The sequence below is a fragment of the Battus philenor genome, unplaced genomic scaffold (genome assembly GCF_028537555.1).
Source record: "Battus philenor isolate CCGP_79_NKW_IND1 unplaced genomic scaffold, ilBatPhil1.0.hap1 SCAF_5, whole genome shotgun sequence".
Taxonomy (NCBI): Eukaryota; Metazoa; Arthropoda; class Insecta; order Lepidoptera; family Papilionidae; genus Battus; species Battus philenor.
Genome location: NW_027181715.1, coordinates 5252284 through 5277586, shown reverse-complemented (window position 1 = coordinate 5277586; position 25303 = coordinate 5252284). Strand labels below are relative to the sequence as shown.

The 25303-nt window shown below is 31.8% G+C and overlaps 1 protein-coding gene across 1 annotated transcript in view; it reads right to left on the bottom strand.

Annotated features, from left to right (window-relative positions):
• Positions 1 to 24725, bottom strand: part of LOC137929737 (homeobox protein B-H1-like) — a 33528-nt gene extending 8803 nt beyond the window's left edge. Inside the window, exons 1-2 of the mRNA XM_068772809.1 lie at positions 24324 to 24725; positions 5831 to 6059 (exon numbers count right to left, since the gene is read on the bottom strand). Of these exons, the coding sequence (XP_068628910.1) occupies positions 5831 to 6059; positions 24324 to 24462 (368 nt within the window). The 5' untranslated portion in view covers positions 24463 to 24725. The remainder of the gene's footprint in view (positions 1 to 5830; positions 6060 to 24323) is intronic.
• Positions 24726 to 25303: the final 578 nt, after the last annotated feature.

The window sequence follows — 25303 nt, the reverse complement described above, 5'->3', positions numbered from 1 at the left end:
CGTCATTAGGTAATGGTCGCGGATTACACGCTGCCGCCGACTAAACGCCGATAAACGGCGTCCAGCCGACAGCGCCCGGCCTATTACGAATTTATGGCTGGACAGTCGCGATTCACATTCAGAAGTTATTGCCGTAGCCAAATTGCTGGCCGCGTTGAAAACTTAATTGTGTTCATGTTATTAATATAAATGATCGTCCGTATCAACAACGACTACCAGAGTTGTTAAAATCCTTGTAATATGAAGTGTTTACATAAAAAACGAACATCGGTTTTGAATAATTTTAATAAATTTTTAATTTCCATCTAAATGATCTCAACTCATGATTTTATTTTCAATTTGGCCGTGTGACATAAATATATTATAAAACGTTGTTTTAACAATATACTTTAAACTTGTAAACAATTTGTCGATAAGTATCAAATATAGATAGTCTCTTTAAAAACAATCACTATTGTATGTTTGTTTAAACAGTATTAATAGTCATTAAGTAGTTTCTTTGCTGTGTATTTTTCTTAGATCGAGTTTTAACTATCCACTGCTAGACGTAGACCATCCCCACATATTTCAAAGAGATCCGATTAGAATCTGCCAACTTCTTGCGTCTTCTTGGTCGAAGCTTATTATGCGCAGTGTACTACGTCTGTCAACAATGTGAACAAGTTTGTCTTGCGCTGCGCATACTAGACCATTACCTCCACTCCACCTTTAAATTCTCGCATTCTTTTTGTATGGCAATCCGTTAGGAGTAGTATGTGGCCTTCACACTGCCTATTAAACTTACCAAAGTGCTAAGTAATGTCGTTTATGTTCTTTTGTGTAAGGATCTTCACTTTGCTCACGTATCGATCTCGTAAAAATATCCCGTGTATAGCTTTCCTCGTGGCTCGTTGAAAGACTTGTCTTGTCTTATTCTGCGAGCTGGTTTCCGCAACTAAGCGGCAATGCGTTCATTTTGCGTTGTGATAAGCACTTTTAGTTAAATTAGGACTCAGTGTCATCACATAAAACTTAAAGACGAAGACTTTCGTCTGGAGGCAGATATTAAATAACTAACCTCAAAGTATCTGTTGTGGTGGATAAAGGAAAGTCATGCACACGAATCGACCGTCATGTACCTGAAGGCAGCGCTGGCCGGAAATTAGTACGTTCGGAAACAATTAAGCAAACACATCGGGACACGTAAAAAGTATCGAATTTAGCGTCGGCGAAGAGCGCTTAATGAATGGGCGGGCGCGGCGCCGCGTTGGCCATGACTTGCAGCCTCCGACGGGGCCCGAGTGCCCGGCGACGGCCATTTCACACGTACAGATGATTCACTGCGCCGGTGTTTCATGCGGGCTACGTCCATGGAAATTCAATGTCCAGGGATTTTCATATTACGGCTAATTTATGAGAATCTAAGTCTCAGCTTTGTGAAATATCTTCTTATAATGATTTATAGAGTATTCGCTGTTTAAAAGTGGAGGGTTAATTTTACGTTTTAAATTACCAATTGTACGTACATATATACAGATCAGAAATATATGTAAAGGTTTAAATAATAATCGCTGTTAATTAATGTATGGCACACCTTATCCAAAAATCAATGGTTTTAGAAATGATAAATGACGTAATAATATAGTACGAAAAGGTTTTTTTTTTCTAAAATTCGGATTATTCCATATTAAAATCAATTATTGTTTACTATCTGTCCCTAAAGACTGTTCAGATAGTTTTTGGCCAGTCGCCTACTAATTGAATAATAAATTAATTTAACACAAATCAGAGTGATCATGATGAATGAGTGAAAGATTTAGCGTCAAGGAAATTGGTGTAAAAGCTTTAGAGAGAGGATAAGACCCTGTATCACCATAATATAGATGTTTTTTATCGAATATATTATCCGTATGCATGTTCATATGCATACGCATATTAGCAGGCACGTGGACACGCATAGAAAATAATGTGATAAGCATAAGTGGTATATATATGATTATATATTATATATATATATTTAAAATGTTACTATTATAGTTAATATGTATGTGAAGAAATCACAGTTAAGATAAGAAAAGCAGAGTATAACCACTGTTGCTGGCAATTTTGTTTTGTTTTTTAACTTGATATTAGATTGCGTAAAGAGTATAAAAGCGTAAATTTAAATTATTAACAGAAAAACTTAAACAATTAAAAAGTAATAGAGGCTACGTACGTGGGTATTTTTTTAAACAATAATTACTTTAAAGGCAAATGCCGTGACTGTAATTATTACAAATTATCTTCGTCCAATTAAGTAAACGCGAAAGAGTTTTTGTTTTGAATAAAAAAAAAAACTACATCCAGCTAAAGTTTTGTAATATTTGGGCGCCAAATACAAAAGCAGTTCAATTTAAGGAATCTTTACACCAAAAATAAAAGAAAGTGCATCGAATACAAAAGCCTTTGCGTCGTTCAATTAACTCTAATTTCACACCGTTTCACGAACCGAAAAATCGAAGCCCAAACATTAGTTTAACCGAAATTATAGAAAACCAACAAAAACGGCGGCAAAAAGCGATGTCGTATAAAAACATAGACAGGGCGGAGACAGCGCATCGTGTGCGGCGATAACTGACCTGACGCTTTTATAAAATGTACTTTATGATAACGCTTTATATTGTATTACAAATTCGTTATATTTATTATAATAAACTTCATAAATAGCTTAGCACAAGCATAGAAAACAATTGAGTTTAGAAATATTGCAACAAAAATTTTTGGTCACATAACAATAATATATGTAACAAATATATGTATCGTGTAATTACTTTAAAGCAATTAAAACCAAATTAAGGAAAATTCATTCATTGTTGTTAAATACTATTAATGTTGTATAATTATTTATTTTAACCTATTATTCTTATTTGCTTATATATTATGAATATTCAAAAGTTGAACACACCTTATTTAAGCAGGTGTATCAGGTGTAATTTTTAATTTTCATAACACTTAATTATAATATGTCTGCGTCTGGTGTGGTTTTTTAAATAAATAAAATGAAATAGTTATTAATGCAAGCAGAAATTAACATCTATGTATTCGTAAAACAGAAAATGGATATTTTAAATAAAGAAATAAACAACAAAAAGTTTATATATATGTAAATATCAATAAATCTCTAAATAATCAAACGAATCGATTAAAAGTAATATGAGGAAATAAAAAGGCGTGGAATTGGTACGAAATTACTATAGGTTATCGTTTTTTTTTGGCTACCGTAGCTTTTTATTAACGTTTAAAGGTGGTGCGGTCGGCGGCAAGCAGAGGCCTAATTACGTGCGTTTGTTTTTGAAATCACCGCCAGGTACAGTCGTCGACAGAAGATTTGAGTATAATAAGTGGCTTGTAACAAACCGCCGAACAAAACATGTTTCCATGTAAATGTTAAAAGGAATGAATTGATAATATTGTTACTTCTGCAAGATTGTTACTTCTTCATTTATATTATATACAAGTTATCTAAAAATGTTCGTGGAAACGAGTGTAATAATTGAGTAAAACGATAACATGTTACAAACAAAATATTGTAAAGGATTAAACACGACATCAAAATTTGTAAGGTAAATCATACAAAATTTTAAGATCAAATATTATAAAGGATAAAAAGACAAAAGATTAAATTTATTTATTCAACATTGGAACCTTTAACGGAACTTGTTGATAGTCAACTACTTTATTAAATCTATTTAATTTTTTACTCTGTTTTGCTTAGCAAGGTACAATTGCTAAGAAGAAACAGAAAGAAACTTCACAACAACAAATCTTTTAATACTTTAACAACAATATAAGTCAACAATACAGTTCATGGAAAACAAAAAAAAACTTTCATTCTTAAAATAAATTCGATTGCATATCTATTTGATGCAGAGAGTGACATTTTTATTGGAAATCGATACGGAAGGCTAAAATGATGAAGTAGATGATGAAAAATGAGAGATTCAAAATAATTCATTATTTAGCTTTATAAATTTCGAACTAGGTTCTATGAAATGAATCCAATTATATGCTCTATCATCGCATATTAGTTAGTTAGCAATGATTCCACGTAAATGAAATATGAAATAAAACAAATTATATATATTAACGGCTGATAAGATACAATATATTATTGAATAAAGAGTGAAATGAGAATGCTATGCTACTGTAACAGCGCGATTAATATTACAGTAATCAATAAACAGTAACATCGCGACAGTCCCGCTGACTCAGCACTGCTTTATGTACGCGCCGACTATCTCACGAAGTCTTGAAAGCTGTCACAATTCAAAGGAAAATGGCGATTTAATAACTTCGTATAATATAACTTTAATCAAATTGATCTTTGTTAAATGATTGGTGATTCTTTGTGTAGCACAACAAAATTAAATAATTTCTTTTAATTAAGATTAGTAATTTTAAAGAGAAAAATCTTTATCGTTTACGCATATTCGTCGATTACTTATAGCTTAAAGGGTTAAAAGTATAGCTGATTTCCTGTTTATTAATGTATAAAATACCTTATTCAAATGTCAATGGTTTCAGAATAAACGTAATGCTACATGCAAGCGTTCTTCAATATTTGGGTTCTTCTACATAAAAATTATTAAGTGTTTACTATCTGGCCCTGTAGACCATATAATGGCAGAAGTTATAGGTCTGTCGCATTTGCATAGAAATAATGAATTAATATAATATATTTTAGAGTAATTACTTTATACAGGCTGATTAGAAATAGATAAAAAAGATTTAAAGTTTTATGCAGACAAATATATATATAGCTATATTCACCCATTTAAATCTTTTACACCTACAAACAGTCAATCTGTATAGTTTTGTAGTAAATAACGCAAAAACCTTTTTATAATAAAACCATAGAATTTGATAGCTATTTGTTTTTTTAATTTTTTAACAATTTATTCTAAAAAGCTAAACTTTTTATTTAAACAGTATAATAACGTCATATCTAATAATGGTTTAGGTACCATTAAATTATGTTAAAACATTTATAGTGATAAAAAAGTAAAATGCTAACTTGATTATTTTTTTAACTATTCAATACTTGTTTAATACATGTTTAATTGTTTTTAAACTGCGAACATTTTGTTAGAGTTAGCAAAACCATCAAAAAATAATTCATAACCGTTCCATTCCAACGTTAATAACTTGGGTCGATTTGTAAATCGTTCTGTAATTGCCTTATACATTGGTGCTTTCTTAGACACGTATCGACTTTTATAATTCCATTACTGTGTGGGAGGTAGCCTTGCCTCGGTGCTGACGAATTTTTCTATTAAAAATCCGTAATTTTGCCACAAGTAACTGTATTTAATTAAAACATTTTATGAATAGGTCGGATTTAATATAGTAATGTTTTGATGAAGTTTCAAATTGGTTCAATTTTGAATGTTTTTATTAACTAAACAGCATTATCATAGAAACTGTGCGTCCACCGCAGGACAAAAGCCTCCGTTATAGATTTTCAATAAGGCCGCTTAACAAGGACTTAACAAGATCGTTTGTCCACATTATAGAAGGATGTTCTATGCAGTACTTGTCGGCATGCGTTCTCCACTTCAGATCTTTAAGGTCCAAATCGCCATCTGTTACTTAGCCTGTTGTTCTGTTACTATAGCCCTTTCAATGGTTCGTTGAGTGATTGTGTGCTCGGCAATGAAGCCCGAAATGAGTGTCCACGAAAAACTTATTAACTGATATATGTAAATGATTTTTTCTATTTTTATAACTATGAATCGATAAATTCAACAAACGTTAAAAAAGTTATGGGCTATATGTACTCATATTTTGTAATATTTTGTATATAAAAACTTACCGTCTGTTTTGGTACCAAGTTTTGACTTGTGTGTCGGTGAGGCCAAGTTTAGCCGCAAGCTCCATCCTGTCCTGCACGCTGAGGTACTTTTGTCTCTCGAAGGACTTCTCCAAGGTTTGCAGTTGATGGTCCGTGAATGCTGTCCGCGCTTTCCTTTGCTTCTTAGCCAGACCTGATGCGTCGCCTCCGCAACTCTTACTTGATACGTCATCTGAATCATCTTTTACACCTGCAAAAAATAAATATATTTACATTATAAAATAATAGTTTTTTTTTCTTTATTAACTTATATTCCTCCTATTGTCCCTATTTTTATTTTATTTCTGTCCTTACACTTTTTACCTTTTATTTCATCTATTATTACTCTTCATCAAAATATCTTACTCCTATCTTACTTGTCTCCTTATACATACCACGTTCCTTCTTTCTCTTCCGCTCCTAAAATACTACTGTTAATTATATACTTCTTTATATACACTTTTTATCATTCTTTTCATATTGTATATACTTTTTCATTTTTTTGGTAGTTTTTAGTTCTTTAATGTTTACCTTTTAAAATTTAAATACGATACATTTAATTTTTATTGTCACCTGACTGTTCCTAATTTGTTTTATTTTCATCTATGATTGTTTTTTGTATTTTTGTGTTAGTTTTAGTACATGGGAGGTAAGTAACCCTATATTTTCACCATACTTTAACAATTTCTTTTACATGATAGGTCTACGGAGGTTTGTTTAATCTAAACTTCTTTACAACAACAAGGCTCGGCGGCTCTGTCAGGGACTTTAGTTTGGGCCGTTATATTTATTATTTTATGGGATTAGAAGGTCGTCTTAGGCGTTGCATCTATAAAACATGTCGATTTGAAATGTCATATGCATATAGAATTCAGATTCAGATGCCTCAGAGGGTTCTAGCTTCGGAGCTCTGTAACTATTGGAATTATTAGAACTTCTGAAGCTATAGCCTAAGGAAAGCGCGAGGATGTGGGGGCCAAGGGAAAAGAATTATGAGCGCTGTTGTGAGCATTGATGATCGATTGGCGGAATGGATCGGCCGATCATCGTCCTCGCGCAGACGCAGTACAGCGGTTCCCATACCACATCGAAAAGCGTTAGCGCAGGGAGAAGAAATGGCGGAAAAAATATCAACAACGCTGATTATTGATTTACACCTATTATCGAACTTAATTTGTACAATAATTCAAAAAAAAGAATAATTGACATAATTATATTACGTATTAAGTTACGATCATATTACGTAAACATTACTTTCTAAAATAGCAATTTATAAAAAATACAAAATCCATTCTAATGTCATCTCAGCTTGTTTATATTTTTTACTTAAAGAAAAAACATAAAATATTTTAACGGTTCATTAAATTATTTGCAAAACATATTAAAAGCTGTACCAAACGCGTCACCGGCCTCGAACCCGCGAAGCCGTATCTACGTAAGGTTTCTTGCGGTCACTCGCCACACACTTCCTCCGGGACTCACCTTATACTTTCACGACTATAGGTAGTTTGTGTGTATTTCTTGACTTTTTATTATAAAATATTTGAAATATACACATATAAATGGCAACATAGTTATGATTTAATTATAAATAATTTGTTATTAATATGTACATCCATTTCCCATGTCTTTTATTACACGATGACCGTTCGCTTTATTTTTCAATATTCGTAAACTTCATCCAGTTGTTAGATAATAGTTATCTGGAAGACCGAATCAAGCTCGAGGCCGTCCTTAAATGAATAAAAGAAAGAATGAAATTTGTGAGGTTCATATCAAACAGTAGACATCATAAGTTTGAAACAACGACGATGAGAATTCATATAATAATAAAAAAAAATAGTTGATAATTCAGTAACGAAAGTTTTCTTATGTATTTGATTTAAGCTATGTCAAAGTTATCTCAAAGTCATGTTATGAATGTTTGTAAATATCTGAACACGATAAGCCTATAAGCGAGGCAACAAAATAGACTTCTCGGCCAGAGGTTCGCAAGCAACGATTCGAGGATTATAAACATAATGAGTGGGGTATTAGGGCACTCGAGTGTAGAAGCGTTGCGGTTTGCCACACACCCACGTCGTTCCGACGTGCGTGTTCACTTTATAAGGATTTAACGGAGGGTCCGTGCATAAATTTCTATTCGTAAACCACTTTGACATTTTTAATCGATAAACATTCGTGTCGATCGGAATATTTTCTATTAAAAAACTGTATATTCTACATAACGCTCGAATCTTCCACTGCAGATTATCAACAAACCAGTATACATACCAAATCGAGAGTTTATTTCAAGAATAATATTGGTATCAAGACATTACTGCACTTATTGTCCAATAAAATCAACGAGAATTATTTAAAGTCAAAATATTCAAGAAAATATTTACAAAAACCTGTAAAATATTAAAAAAAAAACAATTCTGATATAAGTGTGTATCGCCTAATGTCACTATATAACTTAACACAAGTTAGTTGTATCTTTGTTTATATGAAATTCAATTTTTTTTTATTTATTTAACAGTTTATTGTACACAATAAAAACATTAAAGTAACAATACAAATATAACTGACACAACAGGCACTACTTATTTCTAACCAGAAATTTCTTCCAGTAGGCCTACGGAAGGAGATTCATAAAAAGTAAGGCAGACACAACGTGCACAATAATTAAATTGAAATATTTACAATAGATACGACTTTTGACCATAATCAATTATTGAAAAAAAAAAATTTCGAAGGTAATTTTTCAAAAAAAGACGATACTCTGGAACAGGAACTATGCCAAATTAAAAAATCGCCAAGCAAACGATATTTGTTACACAGGAACTTGCTTCCACATTAAAACTTAACCGCAAATATATAAAAAGAATACCTTCACGTACTTAAGTGACTTGCAAACAACCTTGGCTGCAAATTGCTCAGGCTACGCGACTTTGTGATTTTTTTAACGTCCCTTTAGCCGTTTGTAACATCGAGTATAATTACGAACGAGGTCCATTAGGGCAGTGCCGCCATTAATTTATTATAATAAGGTCCAACCGCCGACTGCGCTTACTCGACCGTGAAAATTATTATCATTAGTGGGCAATAATGTACCTACGTGTGCAAACGTTGCTAACTACCGCAACCCTTAGCTGAGCTCGCTCATAATTTAACTTCACGATTGTACTTTGTTTTGGACGCAAATATAATAAATTAAGACTTTTATCTGAAATTGACTACTTCATTTCTAACATGGATGTATTAAAAGTAACGTTACATCTATTTTTTCAGTTGCCACTGTTCAGAAGAAAAACTGCAAAAAATGAGAGATGTCAATCGAACTTGACTATGGACTATACTTTCACACAATACGCAAAGGGAACATCAAATAGATAACATAACATATTTGAGAGCTCTATTAAAAGAATCTCGATTAAAGGTTATTTCCTATCCAGAAAAATGCTTCATATTAAAATATATAAAATATATAACAATATATTTAAAATTAAAAACACTGAGCCAAATTCATTATAATTTAATTACGAGTCAAAAATATTAAACGGAATTAATTCAATCTAAGTTTAAAATGCTTAATCTATTTTAAGGCTTTATATTAGCTCGACTCAGATAAACTATCCATTTGAATGTAGCATATAATAATATAAAGAACCTCTTTCTGTTATTAATCAACCACATTATAAAGTATATATGCGTATATGTCGATGTTGTGTCTTAATAAATAGATAATTTCTATTACGTCACGATGACGTCAATATAACTAAGACTAGAAATTACAGGTGTCGTTATCACGGAGATCAATACGTATGTAAATTACTGCAAAAGAACTTAACGTATTTATATTAAATAATGAATAGGAATTTTTAATTATATAACTATTTTTTAATTTACTACGAATTGCCAACTCTCATGTGTATTTAAAATTATTCTTTTAATTTAAGCATCTATAGTCAATATGTAAAATTACATCTTACCATAGGTTCGCGAGAAATCGCCGTGGAGATACTTAAAAATAAGGCCTCTCTTCAAAAGTAAAAATATATACTGTTCATCCCTTAATGATTGAAAGTACTAGAAATGTCTAAATTTACTTACATATCTATACAAATTCTTCAATAAGTAAATAAGTAATTGCTTAAAAAACACTCGCATTAAGTTATAACATAATTCAAATATACAAGTAACCTTATCAAAGAGTTACAAGCATGTGGAATCTAAATTCAAAAATTCTTTATCTCGCATAATATGGCCTTCTCTTATTGACGCTATGATTGGTTTACCATATGTTCGAATAATAAATGCCTCAGACCAGAGTAGAATAGGTGAAGGAAATTCAGTCAGACTAAATTTTTTCTTAAAAAGATGTAAAATTATATATTTAATAAACATAGAAATAGTTTGGAGGCAACCACGTCTTTCCTAAGGTGTGATATCATTTCTGAAGTCATTAACATTTTTAGTGCAGTAGCTCTTAGCACGCAAACATTTTTTGACAATTTAATTCGAATGAATTTTACTTACCTTAAATCATAATCAATGAAATATTGTAAATATTTAACGATGTATGTTGAAAACAGAATTGTTTACGAAATTATATTTAGAAACTGTGCACACACAATTATTTACATTCACAAATTACAATTATATTTGGGTTCTGCTCACGACGAGTTTAGTCGGATAAACTTAGTACTAAGTCTAATTAGTTCTGCTGACTTACATATACAATTAGCTAACAAAATAGTTACGCAAGACACTTTGTATAAACTTATTTGCAATATAAATTATACCGTTGCCAATTCAATTGCTTTATAATTCTTTTAAAGGAATATATATAATAGTATACATTAACCATGTTCACAAACAGGAAAATGGCATCAACTTTACTTTGTATACAATTCAATCCATTTATCATTATAGAAATATATTTATAGCGATTCATGAATGACATCGCTGTTTCTTTTGCACAGTAATGGACCAAAACTCTCTAGTCTAAATGTCACAAAGAAATTAAAATAATAATACTAACTACTAATAACTAATAGGATAAAAATAAAATACAGCCTCCCATTTACGCTTGTGATTTTAAGCAGAAGATACGTATTTATAATTGATGTCAGTAATATGAGTCGTAGGGGTAAATATCATCTTGCATAAGTAAGCAACTGCAATTGAAATAGCCCAAGACGAGGTCCCTTCACGGGGTCTCGTGCGCCTCTTATGGAGCGTTCGCCAATGAGATCTCAGAGCTCAACAACCTCCCAATCCGGAGAAAAAATTTGTCACTTTTGCAGCCGTAAGTCCAAGTAATGTCCAAGTCAAAGTCAAGTCAACTCCTAGTAAGTCAAAAAATACTTGGAGTTTAGTTGATAAAAACGTGACGTTCAGTGGTTTGCATCCAGTGTCTTCCAACCTTAATAACGGCCAATTAGTAAAACTGTATATCCAAAAGAAAGCAAATCGGTCTTCTGCTAAAACAATTGAAAATAGACATCGAGCTGCTGAAATAGAGTTTTTAACGAAATTAAATCAAGTTATTAATTCAATAGACTAATAGACCTTTTATTTAATAATGTGTCAGTGATTAATAACATTCATAAAACCTTTCAACATACAATAAAGGTTTTTTGATCCTGAATATATTTAATGTTAAAAATGTTTGTGTACCGTGAACTGATGAGTACAGTATACGAATAAAGTAAAAATAATATTTGCTAATTTATATCGCATTTACCTCGATAAATGCTAGCTCACAAGATAGACAATATTTTATATCAATCGATGTTTCATCACTTGTCATTTAATGAATGCGATATAAAAAATATACATATGTTGACTTACAAATGTGATTATAATTGAAATCACACGTAAATGGCCTCGGCCATCCGCCGGTACGCTCAGCGAAGGACGCCCGACCCGGCCAGATAAGTTAATCCGTTAATTGAATATTAAGTTACTTTATACGACCGCATGATTGATTCTAAGAATATTTAATTGATCAATAAACACTCCAATCTATACAAGAATTAATCTGTTTCGATTAAGGCCACTTAGGTGAATTTAAAAAATTCACCTTTCGCTCTGAATAACTTGTAAATAGCTTATATAACCATTGAAATAACGTTATAGCTTTTAACGGTTATTTAACTGTAATAATTAAATATGATTTGCTTTAAGTAGGCGACAAAAAGATTAATGTCTTACAGAATAAAAAACATGAAATATTTAGCACCAAATTTTAACACAAATGCGCGCATATTCGTCCTTTACAGGTAGGTTATTTAAACAGTATCTTAGGATGTTTTTCATATGATATTGATACTATTTATTAATTCTTTAAAAGTAGATCAGACACACATATTTAATATTTTCGACGATAGAATAAATAAATAGTTTTCACTTAAAAAGGAAATTACATTTGGCAAAACTAGACATAGTCTATTAGTAATCGTACATTTTACGTCTTAAGCGGTGTTATTTTAAATTATGTTATTGTACGGATACGAAATTAGATTTGCCTTGAAACTAATAACAGTAGAGAGAAAGAACGTTTATAAAGTGCAAGGTGATATAAATGCTTTAATTCGATACGCATAGGAATTCCAATTAAAGATTGATTTTCATAACTAGATTCTAATATATAATTAACTAACTTAACTTTGCTTATGAACCATTAGTACGTTTTTACATGTTTAATTTAATTAAATTTTTTCGTTTTTCAATTTAACTCTTGTCAACATTAAATATGTTCAATTGAGTTTTAAGCTTGAATATTACATTATTTAAGTAAAAAACGTAATGTACTTCCGTTGCCATAATCACATATTAAAACATCTCAAGAAATTTGCATTAGTTAGAAAAAAGCAAATCATATAATTTATAAGATCAAAAAATGGATTTTCCCGAAGTGGTTAATTAGTGCTCTCACGAGTTATAATTAGTGATTACGTGAATGCAATTACAGTCGTGCTAAGTCTGAGATACATTATGCAATGTTGTTATTAATGGGTTAGTACCATTTGGAGTTATGATGTGTGGTGTTGATAAAATTCGTGTCTTTATCGTGATATCAGCCGATAGACGCACACTGGAAGATTTACGCTCTCCACATCCGGAGCGAGCAGTGCAATTTTAACGTTCTTTTCTTATAAATCATACAAATTTTTGAAATATAAAGTTTAATTTAAGTCGTCAATTTCATTAATATTTGCATTTAATATCGTAAAGGATACTTATCTAAATTTTTTCAATCAATATTTTAATCAATAAAGTAGTATTAACAATATAAATAATAAGAAATATGTAGTTTCTTTCTGCACAAAGCAGCTCTACTCAGAGATCACTTCAAGAGAAAAGGGCTTTCTATAATAAGCTATCTCTTCATCTTTATGTAAATATGTATCAGATAATTTTATCTTTGGACATATAATAGTTCATACGATATTGTGATCATGTCAGTACCACTCTTAACAACACAGTACAAGATATCGTGTGCAGTCGTGACATTATAGGACGAAAACTTAATTAGAGGAAACTATGACGGGAAAAACACAAGGAAGAAGTACTTTATCCCTGTAATTTCTTCAGACAATTTATCTTACGAAGCGGAGTAAAGCAATGTTCGCGATTTTTTTTATTAAATGAATAAATAAATTATTCTTATCACAAATAAAGACAGAAATAGATGCAACAGTAACCTTCGTCCTTGTAAATATAATTTAGTATCCGAAAAAATATATAATTCCCTATGGATTCACTAACACAGCGAGGCGGCCTTCATAACATGAGAACGTATTAAGCAACTATTGACTTATTCTCAGTAATTACCTTATATAGTAAAATGTCATATACATAATAATTGAGCAGTAGTGCGATCGTAGTCGCGGGTTCGATTTCCGCGATACGGTTTGTGTGTGCGCGCGCGCGTTTGTTTGTACGTGCGTGTGCGTGTGTGTAAGTACGTATATGTATACATATATATATATATATATATATATGCAAGGCGTGTATATATTCCTCGCAGTGAGTGCAATGAGTAGCTGTTAGAAGGCCACTTAGCGCGCAGAACCGATGACCGCTGAGGTCCTGTTACTGGAGTGTCCACCCACGAGATAGACAGACGAGCTTATTAAGTCTGTCGAAAGATACTCCATGTAGGCCGTTACGTAATGATTTTACTTGTTAATCTATCGTGAAGGTCTACGCCCAGCTTTGGACGTCTTACGGCTTAAAAGATGTCTTTGCTTACACATTAACGGGATCATATCACTTATTTCTTATCTGTTTTAGTGTTTCAGGGAAATGTACCAATATTTAGGTATTAACACGATGAAAAAATATATACATTACATTTAGCGATGTATTACAATTATTAATTTATTATTATTACAATTACTATACAAATAAACCTTAAAGCGACGGAGAAAACCTACGGTATGTTAACAAATAAATACGTATAAGAAAGATAAGTAAAACACAACACGAATAAATTAATCAAAATGTTATGCTGTTGAACTGTCAAAACACAAAACATACATCTATTAATACGACCTTTTACAAATCAAGATGACTGGACCTAACCTGTAACGTAAAAAATGAGGACGTAATGATAATTATTTAAAGAAAAATTATCCAATATCTCTGTTATAATTATGTGCATAAAATATAGCAATTTGAGCTTTTAAAAGTACAAGATTCACCATGAGCCTCTAATAACCATAAGTTGTTTATGCAGTGTAGTTTCTCTTCCGTTTGCAGTTAAATGCACTTTAAATCACAAAGAGAAAAAATTAAACTGCGGTTAAAATTTATTGACGTCTTGCATGGTTACCCTTATACAGTAGATAGTTTTTTTAAGCTAGCTCAGGCGAATATCGCAGAAAAGTAAGCTTGATACAATGTTGTATGCTGTTAGCGAATTCAATACGATAAATAAAGCAGAATCAATGAAACATAACGTAATGATGTATTTACAAAAATGAAGTGTTCGTGCAATTTTAAGCTGTATAGATAAATAAATTAACGAAGGTGTTTATTGAAAGGGTCTTTGTGGGAATTAAATCATAATCATGTTCAACTTTTGGATTTGTCAGGTTTAAATGTTCTTTTAATTTTAAATCATTTTAAGACATCGTGTATATGAATAGTTATATTGATATAAAGTATATTTATACCTTGCCAGTTTTTTTTTACTGTCTCACCCGTTTTATAAACAATATAAAGTTTTAAATAAATTAGTGTTTACATATAGTTTCATCATAATTCTTATTATTAGCTTTTGAAGAGTAATTAGAAGAGTAAACGAAACCGCTTTATTGCGCCTTAGGAAAGCGTAGCCAGATTGTGGCCATGGAAAAAAGAACATGAGCGCCGTCGCCACGAACTATAACAAAATATTAACGAACTATCTGAGGAAAGACATATTCATACTGCAGTGTCACCAAAACCGCTGTACCACGCTTTAGGTATGCGCTTAGGAGACGGGGGTGAATAACAGCCGCTCCGTTCCGTTCTCCGTGAACGCCCGTGACAGCGAAGCTCATGCCTTTTTTCACACTCTGACACGCTTTCCTAAGAAGCAGCATTACGGTTTCAACAGCGCTAACTTGAAATTCTGTCACCTGATTATTATCTGGTAGACTAATTAAGTAGTGTTTGACTATTGTTGGATATTCGCATAATAAACACGAAAGAACAATTACGGCCATTGTTCTTATTATCCATTTTAAACAAATCTAATAATAAGCTTGTCTATAATTGGTAGCTGGTCAATATAAAGTGATTCAAAAGGAAAAAAAAGTTCTAGTCGCGATTCTGTATATCGAAGTGTAATCGGATGAAAAATTATGCGTTTTCCGATATTTTCCTACTTTCCGATCAAACGGACACCTGGAAGCCATTACACGGTGTGTTCACATGCCGATATCAAAGCTATACACGCAAGACGTGATTTTTCCGCTTCTATTTTTTTATATCTGTCTCCACTTTATCTGTAATCTACCGTTTTCAGTATTTTCTTTACTAAACTTTAATAAATACATATTTGCATTTTTTTTTAAAATAAATGTCAAGTAACATCTCGCGATGTCTACAGATTAAAAAACCATTAATCAGTATAGCACTGACAGTTACTAAAAAAAATATTTAATTACTTATTATGTGGCATATGGAGCTGTTATATTAATGTACTGTATAAAAATATTCATTATTCGCTGTTAAATCTAAATACATCATCATTAACGTTGATATTACGAGAAAAAATCAAGCATATAGCGCAAATGATTGGTGAAACTTAATTGGTGAAACTAAATTAATACTTTGTTCTTTAACAATTGACTTTCGAAATTCAAGTGTATGTACTAGGATTAACTAATGGATGACGATGGTATCATCCATCAGCCACAGAATATTGACATTTTAGTTCCGGATCACACCAAACATCACCGAACGTGTGTAAATATACTATTAAAACATACACGTAAACCAATTATATTATAAACAAAAAGTAGTGTATATGTCACCATTCTCAAAATCTACAATTTAGAGACTAAAAAACAAACTTTAACGATACGTTTTTTTTTTAATCTGATCAACATAATCAAAGATGCCTCGGTGCAAAGTAGTCTAGTGATTTTAGTTGCTGAAAATGAAAAGGAGTGAGCTTTTTACCGCTTAACTAAATGTTATTTTCTTTTCACAGATTTTGATAGACCGTCGAGGAAATCTATAGATACACATCATTAAAAGATTCTATGATTTAGGCAAATTGCGACTAGAGTCATCTACATTTGAACCTATATAAAAAAATTTAAATTTAATAAAGCTGTTTGACGACTGTTAATAAAATATTTATTGAATGAAAAATAAATTTAAAATATTACCTTTACGTTTGATATTTATCAAGATATATTTATCAAGGTATATTTGAATACGAAAAGATGTTAAGGCTGTCCGTAGTCATTGACAGGCCTAACAGTTTACCCATCGGTCAATAGAATTTCCATAAACGATACAATATTCAACACGTACGGTTAGTCCGATAGGCGATGGCCCGGCCGGAGGTGAAGTAGAATAAGCTTAAATAACGTCCCTCATTTCAAACATTTGCATACGGAATTCATATAACACATCTATGGCATTGGATAATTATGTTTAAACATCGCCGTTTTTACAGCGGCAACCAATTTTAATTTTATTACGGAAATTAATTAAGCCACTGATGATACCGCCGCAAAATGACAGCCAGTCGTATAATTAATAACCGTTAAATAAATAATATCAAAGTTTTCGCATATATTTTTCATTATTCTAAGATTTATTTTACCTATCAAGTAGTTAAAATGTTTACAAATTTTAAACAGTGGCTTGACAGTTGCAACATTAGTATAATTAAACAGAGTGTAAGTAATCCCACTCGAAAAAAAATACAAAAGTCTTGAGACGGACCTTTATATTTTAAATCGAACCCAATTTCACAGCTCACATCGCCTGTCAAATGCGACATAAAGCCGCGAGCGCGATCCGTATTATGAGAGAATTCGGATTTGCCCTATTTATATCAATGATAATCTATTTATTGTCACACTAAAAAGTTTTGATTTTATCAACCCGGAGCGACGAAAGAATTGTCACCTTCCTCTCGTCTTTATCGCGATGCCAAAAGTCACGGAGGTTTTTTTAAACGAAGTAATCTACGCTTTACTCCGATACACATAAAGTATAATTTTCAACAAGCATTAATGAGCCCCTAGCAAGACGCTAAGCAGCTTATTGAAGCGATCGCCGTTCGCACGTTTTTGAGGTTAGGCTTGACGTTTCGTATAACGAGTCAGTGGCACTGCTTGACGGTTAGTATAAGCGATGGATAAAGTCGATAGAATTTATTTTAACACATTAAACTGATCAAACTGTTTAATTTTTATTTTTAGAAAGTTGTTTCAAAAACTTTTAACAAATTGCTTGTAGCTTAAAAAATAATTATCGAATTATACATCGAGAACTTCTTTTGACATAAGGGTAGTCTAATGTAGTGCAATCCCGGTCTTATGACTACTATTAAAGAAGAGTACGATTGCGGAAATATTATTGTTAAAACAATTTTGTTTTAGTTGGTGATGATAACTATAATAACCATGAAATGTAAATTACCTTCAATGACTTGCTTTTAGAAGACGCCCTCACTACAAGAGAAACTGAAGCATGGTAGGATATGTTTTATTAATTATTCAACGCTGTCTTTCAACTTAAAAACTGACCGAAATCGATTTTTATATCTGTGCTTTTAGTTATAAGCACAGATATAAAAATAATTGAAAACCGTCTCAAACGTGTTATGATCTGATATGAACACTTGAGACTCATTGTACTGTCACCAAAGAGTAGAGTTCTTACAAAATAGCAACACCGAGAAAGCCTCCGTTTTTTTTAAGGCACATATTTGATATTGTGTGGACTACAACAGATATAGTCCATGAAGTTGTCCAACATGTGTTTTTGGTTTATTTATTACATAAATTATACAGAATGTTTTGTTATAGGTGTAACAACTCTGAAAAGGTATTTGTATAGCTTTAACCTGTCACCTTGTATATTATACATTAAATTTCTTATAAGTAAAAACATTTTAATTTAACTGTTCTCTTTTTACTATAGAATGTTAAGAGTCGGCCTTTGTTATATAGCGTTCAATATTCGTATTATATAATAAAATTAAGAGAGTAAATTTTTTCGTGACAAATGATCACATCTATGTTGGAACTTGCCGTCTCTTTTCGTCCTTTAATTTGCAAAATGAAGGATTACGCAAGTTTATTGCCATTAAAATAAATATTAATCTGTACTTAAATTCACTACAATTTTTACAAAATATTTTGATAGCTCAATCTTACGTATTTCAATATTATATCCGTAGTATATCGCTAAATCTGGCGCCTTCAAAACTAGCAATGAAATAACTCAGTAAACACTATTAGAATTATAGCCTGTTAAGATTTATAGCTTATTGAAATTTATAGCTTATAAAATAATGGATTTAATGATGTTCTTACATATTCTTTTTATATAAGTTTAAAATGAAAGACGTTAAGGTTTTATGTTTTATAAGTAGCAAGCAAAGTGTTTATAAAAATCAAATTGACAAAAAATATAATCTAGTACAGCACAACATCTGTCCAACGCCTGGGTACACCCTTCCTTCTTGTTCTTTAAGCTTGTAAAACTATATTTACTATAGTACTTTTATTAGTTCAAACGATTTTTTTTAAGTTGTAATATAATAATATATTGGCTATAACATAGTCTGACAAAGACGATTGACATCTGTAAATAATATCGATTCAAGATTAATTTATATTTTATATCTACAAAAAAGTATAACATCTATTTTATAATAATTAGTATTATAAAATAGATGAATAAGTAAATAATAAGAATTAGTTTGTACTATAATTTACAGAAAACGAGAATCAACACGACGAAGGATTTATGCAGCCAATATCGCTTTAATTATCTCACGTTTGAAATCTGCATAAATTGTAATTTTTTTTTCTAACCTATAATCGATTAGATTGTGAACCGCGACGCTGTAATTGTGTACAGATTAATTACATTGTTAAATTGTCTGTCAGGTTTTGTATGACGTTTAATTGCTATAAATGTTGTATTTTTCACATTCCCTACGAGTGGGTTTTTTTTTAAATTACACCGCGATGAGGTTTGTGCTTACGGTTGCATGTAGATAGTTAATTGCCGACAGCGGATGTACAAACCAGTAATTGGGAGGTTAAATCAAAAGATAACGTATATATGGTAAAAGAAAGATTGTACCTATGAGGCATCTTTATATATAAGGATAAATTTCGGTAATTCAGAATTATAGGTTTTATTAAATTAAATAAACGTATTAATAATAATGATATTAAAAGTATACATTATTAATTTTCCTGTTAAAAACATACAGGTGATTGGATATAGCTGTAAATGATCTAAAGGAATGAATGTATTATCAGCAAGAAACTTTTTTTACTTTATTGTATTTATTATCGTGTCGTATAGACGCCTTATGCAAGGCATAAGCCACCTTCAAATATATCTATGTGGGCTATACCTTCATTGCATGCTTGGTAGGCTGGTTGGCGATCGCCGTGTGATATTATGGTAGGCAGAGCACGCTGGTGCCTATGGCCCAGGTAATCCTATATAATAAATGCACAATGTTTGTATCTCAGAAATTGAACCCGCGATTTACGGTTGCAAGTTCTTACCGCTGGATTACAACTGCTCTTTTTTATCAGTACATTACTTTATTATCATTAAATTATTTGGTGTTTCTGAAACCATTGATTTTTGATTTTTAAGATATTGTACCAAACATTAATTGACCTATGGGGAATTATACATTGACCCCTTTAAAAGTTTTACACCTATAACTAAACATTCCGTATAAAAATATTTTTTATAAAAGTATAAACAAACAAACAAATAATATAAATAAACAATTAATTTGACCATTGTACTTATAAAAGGAAACTATTTAAATCGGTGGGTTAGTAAATATTAAAATCAAGCTAACTTGACAAAAAGCTGATTATGACGTCAGTTTTTTTTTTCTCCTCCCTTAGACATTCCTTTCAGGCAGGATTAATTTGGCCCGTTTTATAAGGGCTTACTTATCTCGACCCAGAGTGTTAGAACGGGTTGTATTTATCGCGTCCATTATACGTTTTATTATTTAATTTATTTAACGCTCTGGGTTTATCGGCTTGTCTATTAAATAGAGACAGGGTATCGCGATTAGCTCTCGATCGAATATTCATTTCGAGAAATCATTTCAAAAAGACCATTTGAAATGATTTTAATCATATGTACTGGTAACCTTTTAACTTACATAAAATCATTGCATATCTTGTTATAAATCAGCAGTAAACTTGCTTAAATATCTATTTCAGCGTTGAATTTCGACATGTATTAAAAAATTTATCTTAAAATAACCAAGGAAAGAACTTTCAAGTTGTTGTAGGAGCATCATTTGTTATCACCTCATGATTAACGATATTACCTTTCCATGTCTGTGCATTGCTACTGGGTTTTAACAACGAAATCCCTTTACAACACTTTATCTACGCTCGTCATCTAAAAATATAAGAGAGTACATTTTGTTAGAACGCAAATTTCTTCTAATAGAAAGGTTATGCCCCTAGATGGTATGCTGTAATTTAAAGATTAATTGGTTATAAATATGAAAATATCAAAATGGATAGCTAATTTGTCTGTAAAAAGCTTGAAAGCTTTTACACTTATGACCGGCCAATAATTTCTGGTAGTGCAGAGTCTGCAGGGACAATTAATAAACAATAATTAATTTAAAAAAATCCTAATTTATTATCATTACAATATTATTAATTTCTGAAGTTAATGACAACAAAATTATAGGATTTTTGTACTTATTGTGCTTTTACACCTCTAACTGTTCGCCCTGTATATCTACTACTCATTAAATAAGTGTCCGTTCATTAAAACTTTTATTATAAAACATTAGACCGAGTTTAAAAATTATTTTGATTAAATTCTGTAGATTGTCTTATTTTTTTAGCTAATCAAAATAAATATTAAAAATAAAGAGCCGTATGGAAAACGTCCGAAATTTTCGAAAATATTATGTTTGAATTTGACGCATCCTTAAGCATGCTAAACATGTTTCTTGTAAATTAAATCTTGATAAAGAGCATTTGTCTAAGATACTATAATTAGTTCCCAGCTTGAATTAATTAAAAAAAGAATTAATTATAATTAACCTGTAGATTACATTGAGCAACTTCAAATTAATAAATTAAAATTATATTCGGTGCTTTTGTATGCACCGTCCATAGATTAATGAGTGCCGTCGACGTTCGACCTTTTTTAACTTTAAGCGAACTTGTTTTCTTAAACTGGCGTTGCGTTTCTTATCTGTGGAATAACAACATTTATTCCCTTATCTGCGCACCACGGCTATTTAGGTAAAATTCAACATAAAGTTCCTTCTTTATAACATAATTTATGAGACATTTAACATGATTATAGTTTGTAAAATAAACTTCTAGCTTTATATTTGATATCATTGTTATATCTATTAGGTACATATTACATAATAATTCATGGTTTGATGTTTTACATTAACATAAATTAATAATACAAAAAAATATTTTAAAATCATTTATTCACTTAATTATTCGATATCCATAAAAATATTGCAAGGAAATATTGATCCGATTATATTGGAAAAAAAATTTTTACGCATGATTTATTTGTGTTTTTAATGTTTATGTATAAAAGAAAACGCAGTTGATATTAAAATAATAATCGATCTCTTATTTGTATAAGCAGTAATATATCGTAGGATGAAAAAAAAAACATGAATGTCATCTTGATAATGCAGTGTCAATTTTTATCAGTAAATTGACAAATATAAATTCATTTAATTTATTTATTATACCTGTGTTGCCCACAGCTTTGGATATCAATTCACGCCCGACGGCAAGCTGATAACTTTTTTTAATCTATTTAATTTGGGTGTATTAATTATATATTTAACTGAAGAAATGACCAAGGCTTTCGGATACATGTTTTATAATGTCACATAAGACACTCATTGGTTAAATCTAGTCAATATTAATAATTGAAACAAAATATAAGGCATATATCAACAGCTCTTATTAAAAAAACTGAGGCACATTTATTTACAGTTACGCTTATTATTACAGGTGAAAATGTATTTATTACAATTTTAATAGCACTTTTTAATTTACAGTAATAATCTCTCTAAAATAAAGTATTATATGCAAAAACAAAATACCTAGTAATTTCTCATTATAATATAAGTATTTGGCATAATATAAGAAAATTGTAACAAGAGCATTAAATTTAATTCAATTGCAAAAATTTATTGTTATTGTTTAGAATTAAAATAGATCAGCATGCAGCGTTCATATTTTAAAACTTTAGTAAGTATAAAAAATTAGAATTCTTTTCATGCCTACATTGTCCTTCGTGTAATTAAAATAAATGAAAATAAGTTTATAAGTTTTCATGTCTCTACTACAAAACTCGTTGAAGTCTTTTTCAAGAAACATTTATCGATAATTTTTCAAACAGTTTAATTTGAAATTTGATTAAATTTAATGATGACAATTTAAATATTTATTAAATTATATAGCTTTTTTAATAACGTTGCTTGAAAATTAATTCTATAATCTTCACTTCATGGGTCACAGTTCGTTGTAAATTGCCTTCTGTTTGTTAATATTCATACGGTGCCGAACAATTACAAATTCAAAGTGATGAAGCTATCTTGTTAATCAGTAATCGCTTGTTTTATCTGGATATAGCTCGTATTTATAAATGCTTAGTGATAACTAAAGATCGGTTTGTCTATCAGAATCGTGAAGGGAAAATGATTACACAGGTAACATGAGAGTCAATTAATCAAACAATGTATTTACTTATTTATTGTTATATGCTATTTTAACGGCACTACACATCATTACACATACACAATTTTTTATACAATATATCAAGAATGTATGGTACATTATCGTACATTTAATATATTACAACATAATTAATTAACAACTAGTCCATAATATGCCGGAAGTAGAAGAAAACATAAAATAAATTTAAAAACATATTTAAATAAAAATGAGTAGCCAAATGTTTAGCTAAGCAAATAACTCGACAAGAGAAATATTCATACAGAAGAAAAATAAAAAAAACTACGATGAAAATAGTAAAAAAAACAACGGGTTTTTTATAATCCATAGAGTGTATTAAAGTATGTCCCAAAGTCTCAAAACATAAATCAAATGCCTTCAAATATTAACGGTGCGAAATCGAAAGAAACTCGAAATTGTAAGAGATGATAGAAGTATGAGATAACTTTATTATTTGCCTTTATCTTTATTATCTTTACATTGTTATTTATTTCTCTCTTTCAAGCATGTTATTTATTTGCAATGTATAATTAGCTAATATTATAAATTGATTTTTATATTTGTACGCCCTAGTGGTAAAATATAGCGCGCTATTATTATGATTTGTTATTCAAGACCAGTATTACTATTTCAAATTTGACTGTGCGCCCAGCTTACCCGGTAGCGAAAAAATGGCGCCTTCACCAAATTGGGTCCACATCTTAAAAAGTTAACTAAGCATATTAGCAATATATTCTTAAGGTAATTCTACTAACAAGACTATAAAATATTGAAAATATAAAGTACGTAGATGTTGAAATAAAAAGAAATTAATAATATTATTAACTTATGATTCTGTACATAAAAGATATATTATCATTATTAATATTAGATGAACTGATGATATAGTTAAAATCGTGGGAAGTCGCTGGATGCAGGAGGCGTAAGAGAAGTGTTTAGATGGGGAGGCATATGACTCTCAATGGGAGTCTATCGGCTGATATCATTAAGATTGTTATCATGATAGATCGTACCTGGAGAATCGGTAGCGGAGCGATCGGAGTCGGAATCCCGGTGCGCGCTGAGGTCTCTCGGCGCCGCGTCGAGGATGTCCGTGATCATGAACCGGGTCCGCGGTGCGCGCGCGTCGCGCTCGTCGCGCTGCACCGTCATCGCCAGGGCGCCGCGCGGGCCCGCCGCCCCAGCGCCTGCGCCTGCCCCTACCGCATCCAGCGCACGCGTGCGCCACGACCCCGCGCCCACCACCTCGCTCGCACCCAGCTCGACAGACTCGCCCGTCACCGCACTCGCCACATCACCCCGTCGCCGAAAGGGATCCCGGCGGCCTCACGGCTGGCCCAACTCCACAGTTACCGGCGTCAGACGGGCACTCGATCACCAAAGTTCACACACTGTCAGTTCGCGGCACGGCAGAGGTCTCGGAACACAGGCGGGCCGCGCGAGCAGCTGGCGAGGACTGAGCGCGGCGCGGCGTGGCGCGGTGTGGCGCGGAGTGGCCGGAGGCGGTCCGGGGCGGCCGGAGGCGGGCGGGGGCGGCTGCAGCCAACGGGCGGCGCGCATCTTCGGGGCGTGCCGCTGCCATGTTGTCGAGGGACGCGCTAATGCTCTTTTTGCCGACTCGCCGCCGGGAGAAAGCTCCGCGCGGATTTAAGCTTTTATACGTGGATAAAACGCTTTTATAGGAAAATAAAGTGTTCCTCGCAGCGGGATATCGCGCTTTACGACGGTATTTCACTGAAAATTGGCGACTATACACTCGTAATAGACTAAATTCGAATCAGCTAGATCGGGGCTATCGTGTCACGGCTCTATTTTTTGGCTCTATATTTTCAAACAAATTTGATCTAGACTGATTTTTTAAAAATAAAATTATGATGTTTGTTAGGCAAAATATAACATCTTTATTGTTACTAACATATTAGTTTAAAGGCACTCTCATGGCATTTAACATTCACAAAAGTTGGCGACTGTAGACTCGTAATAGATTAAATTC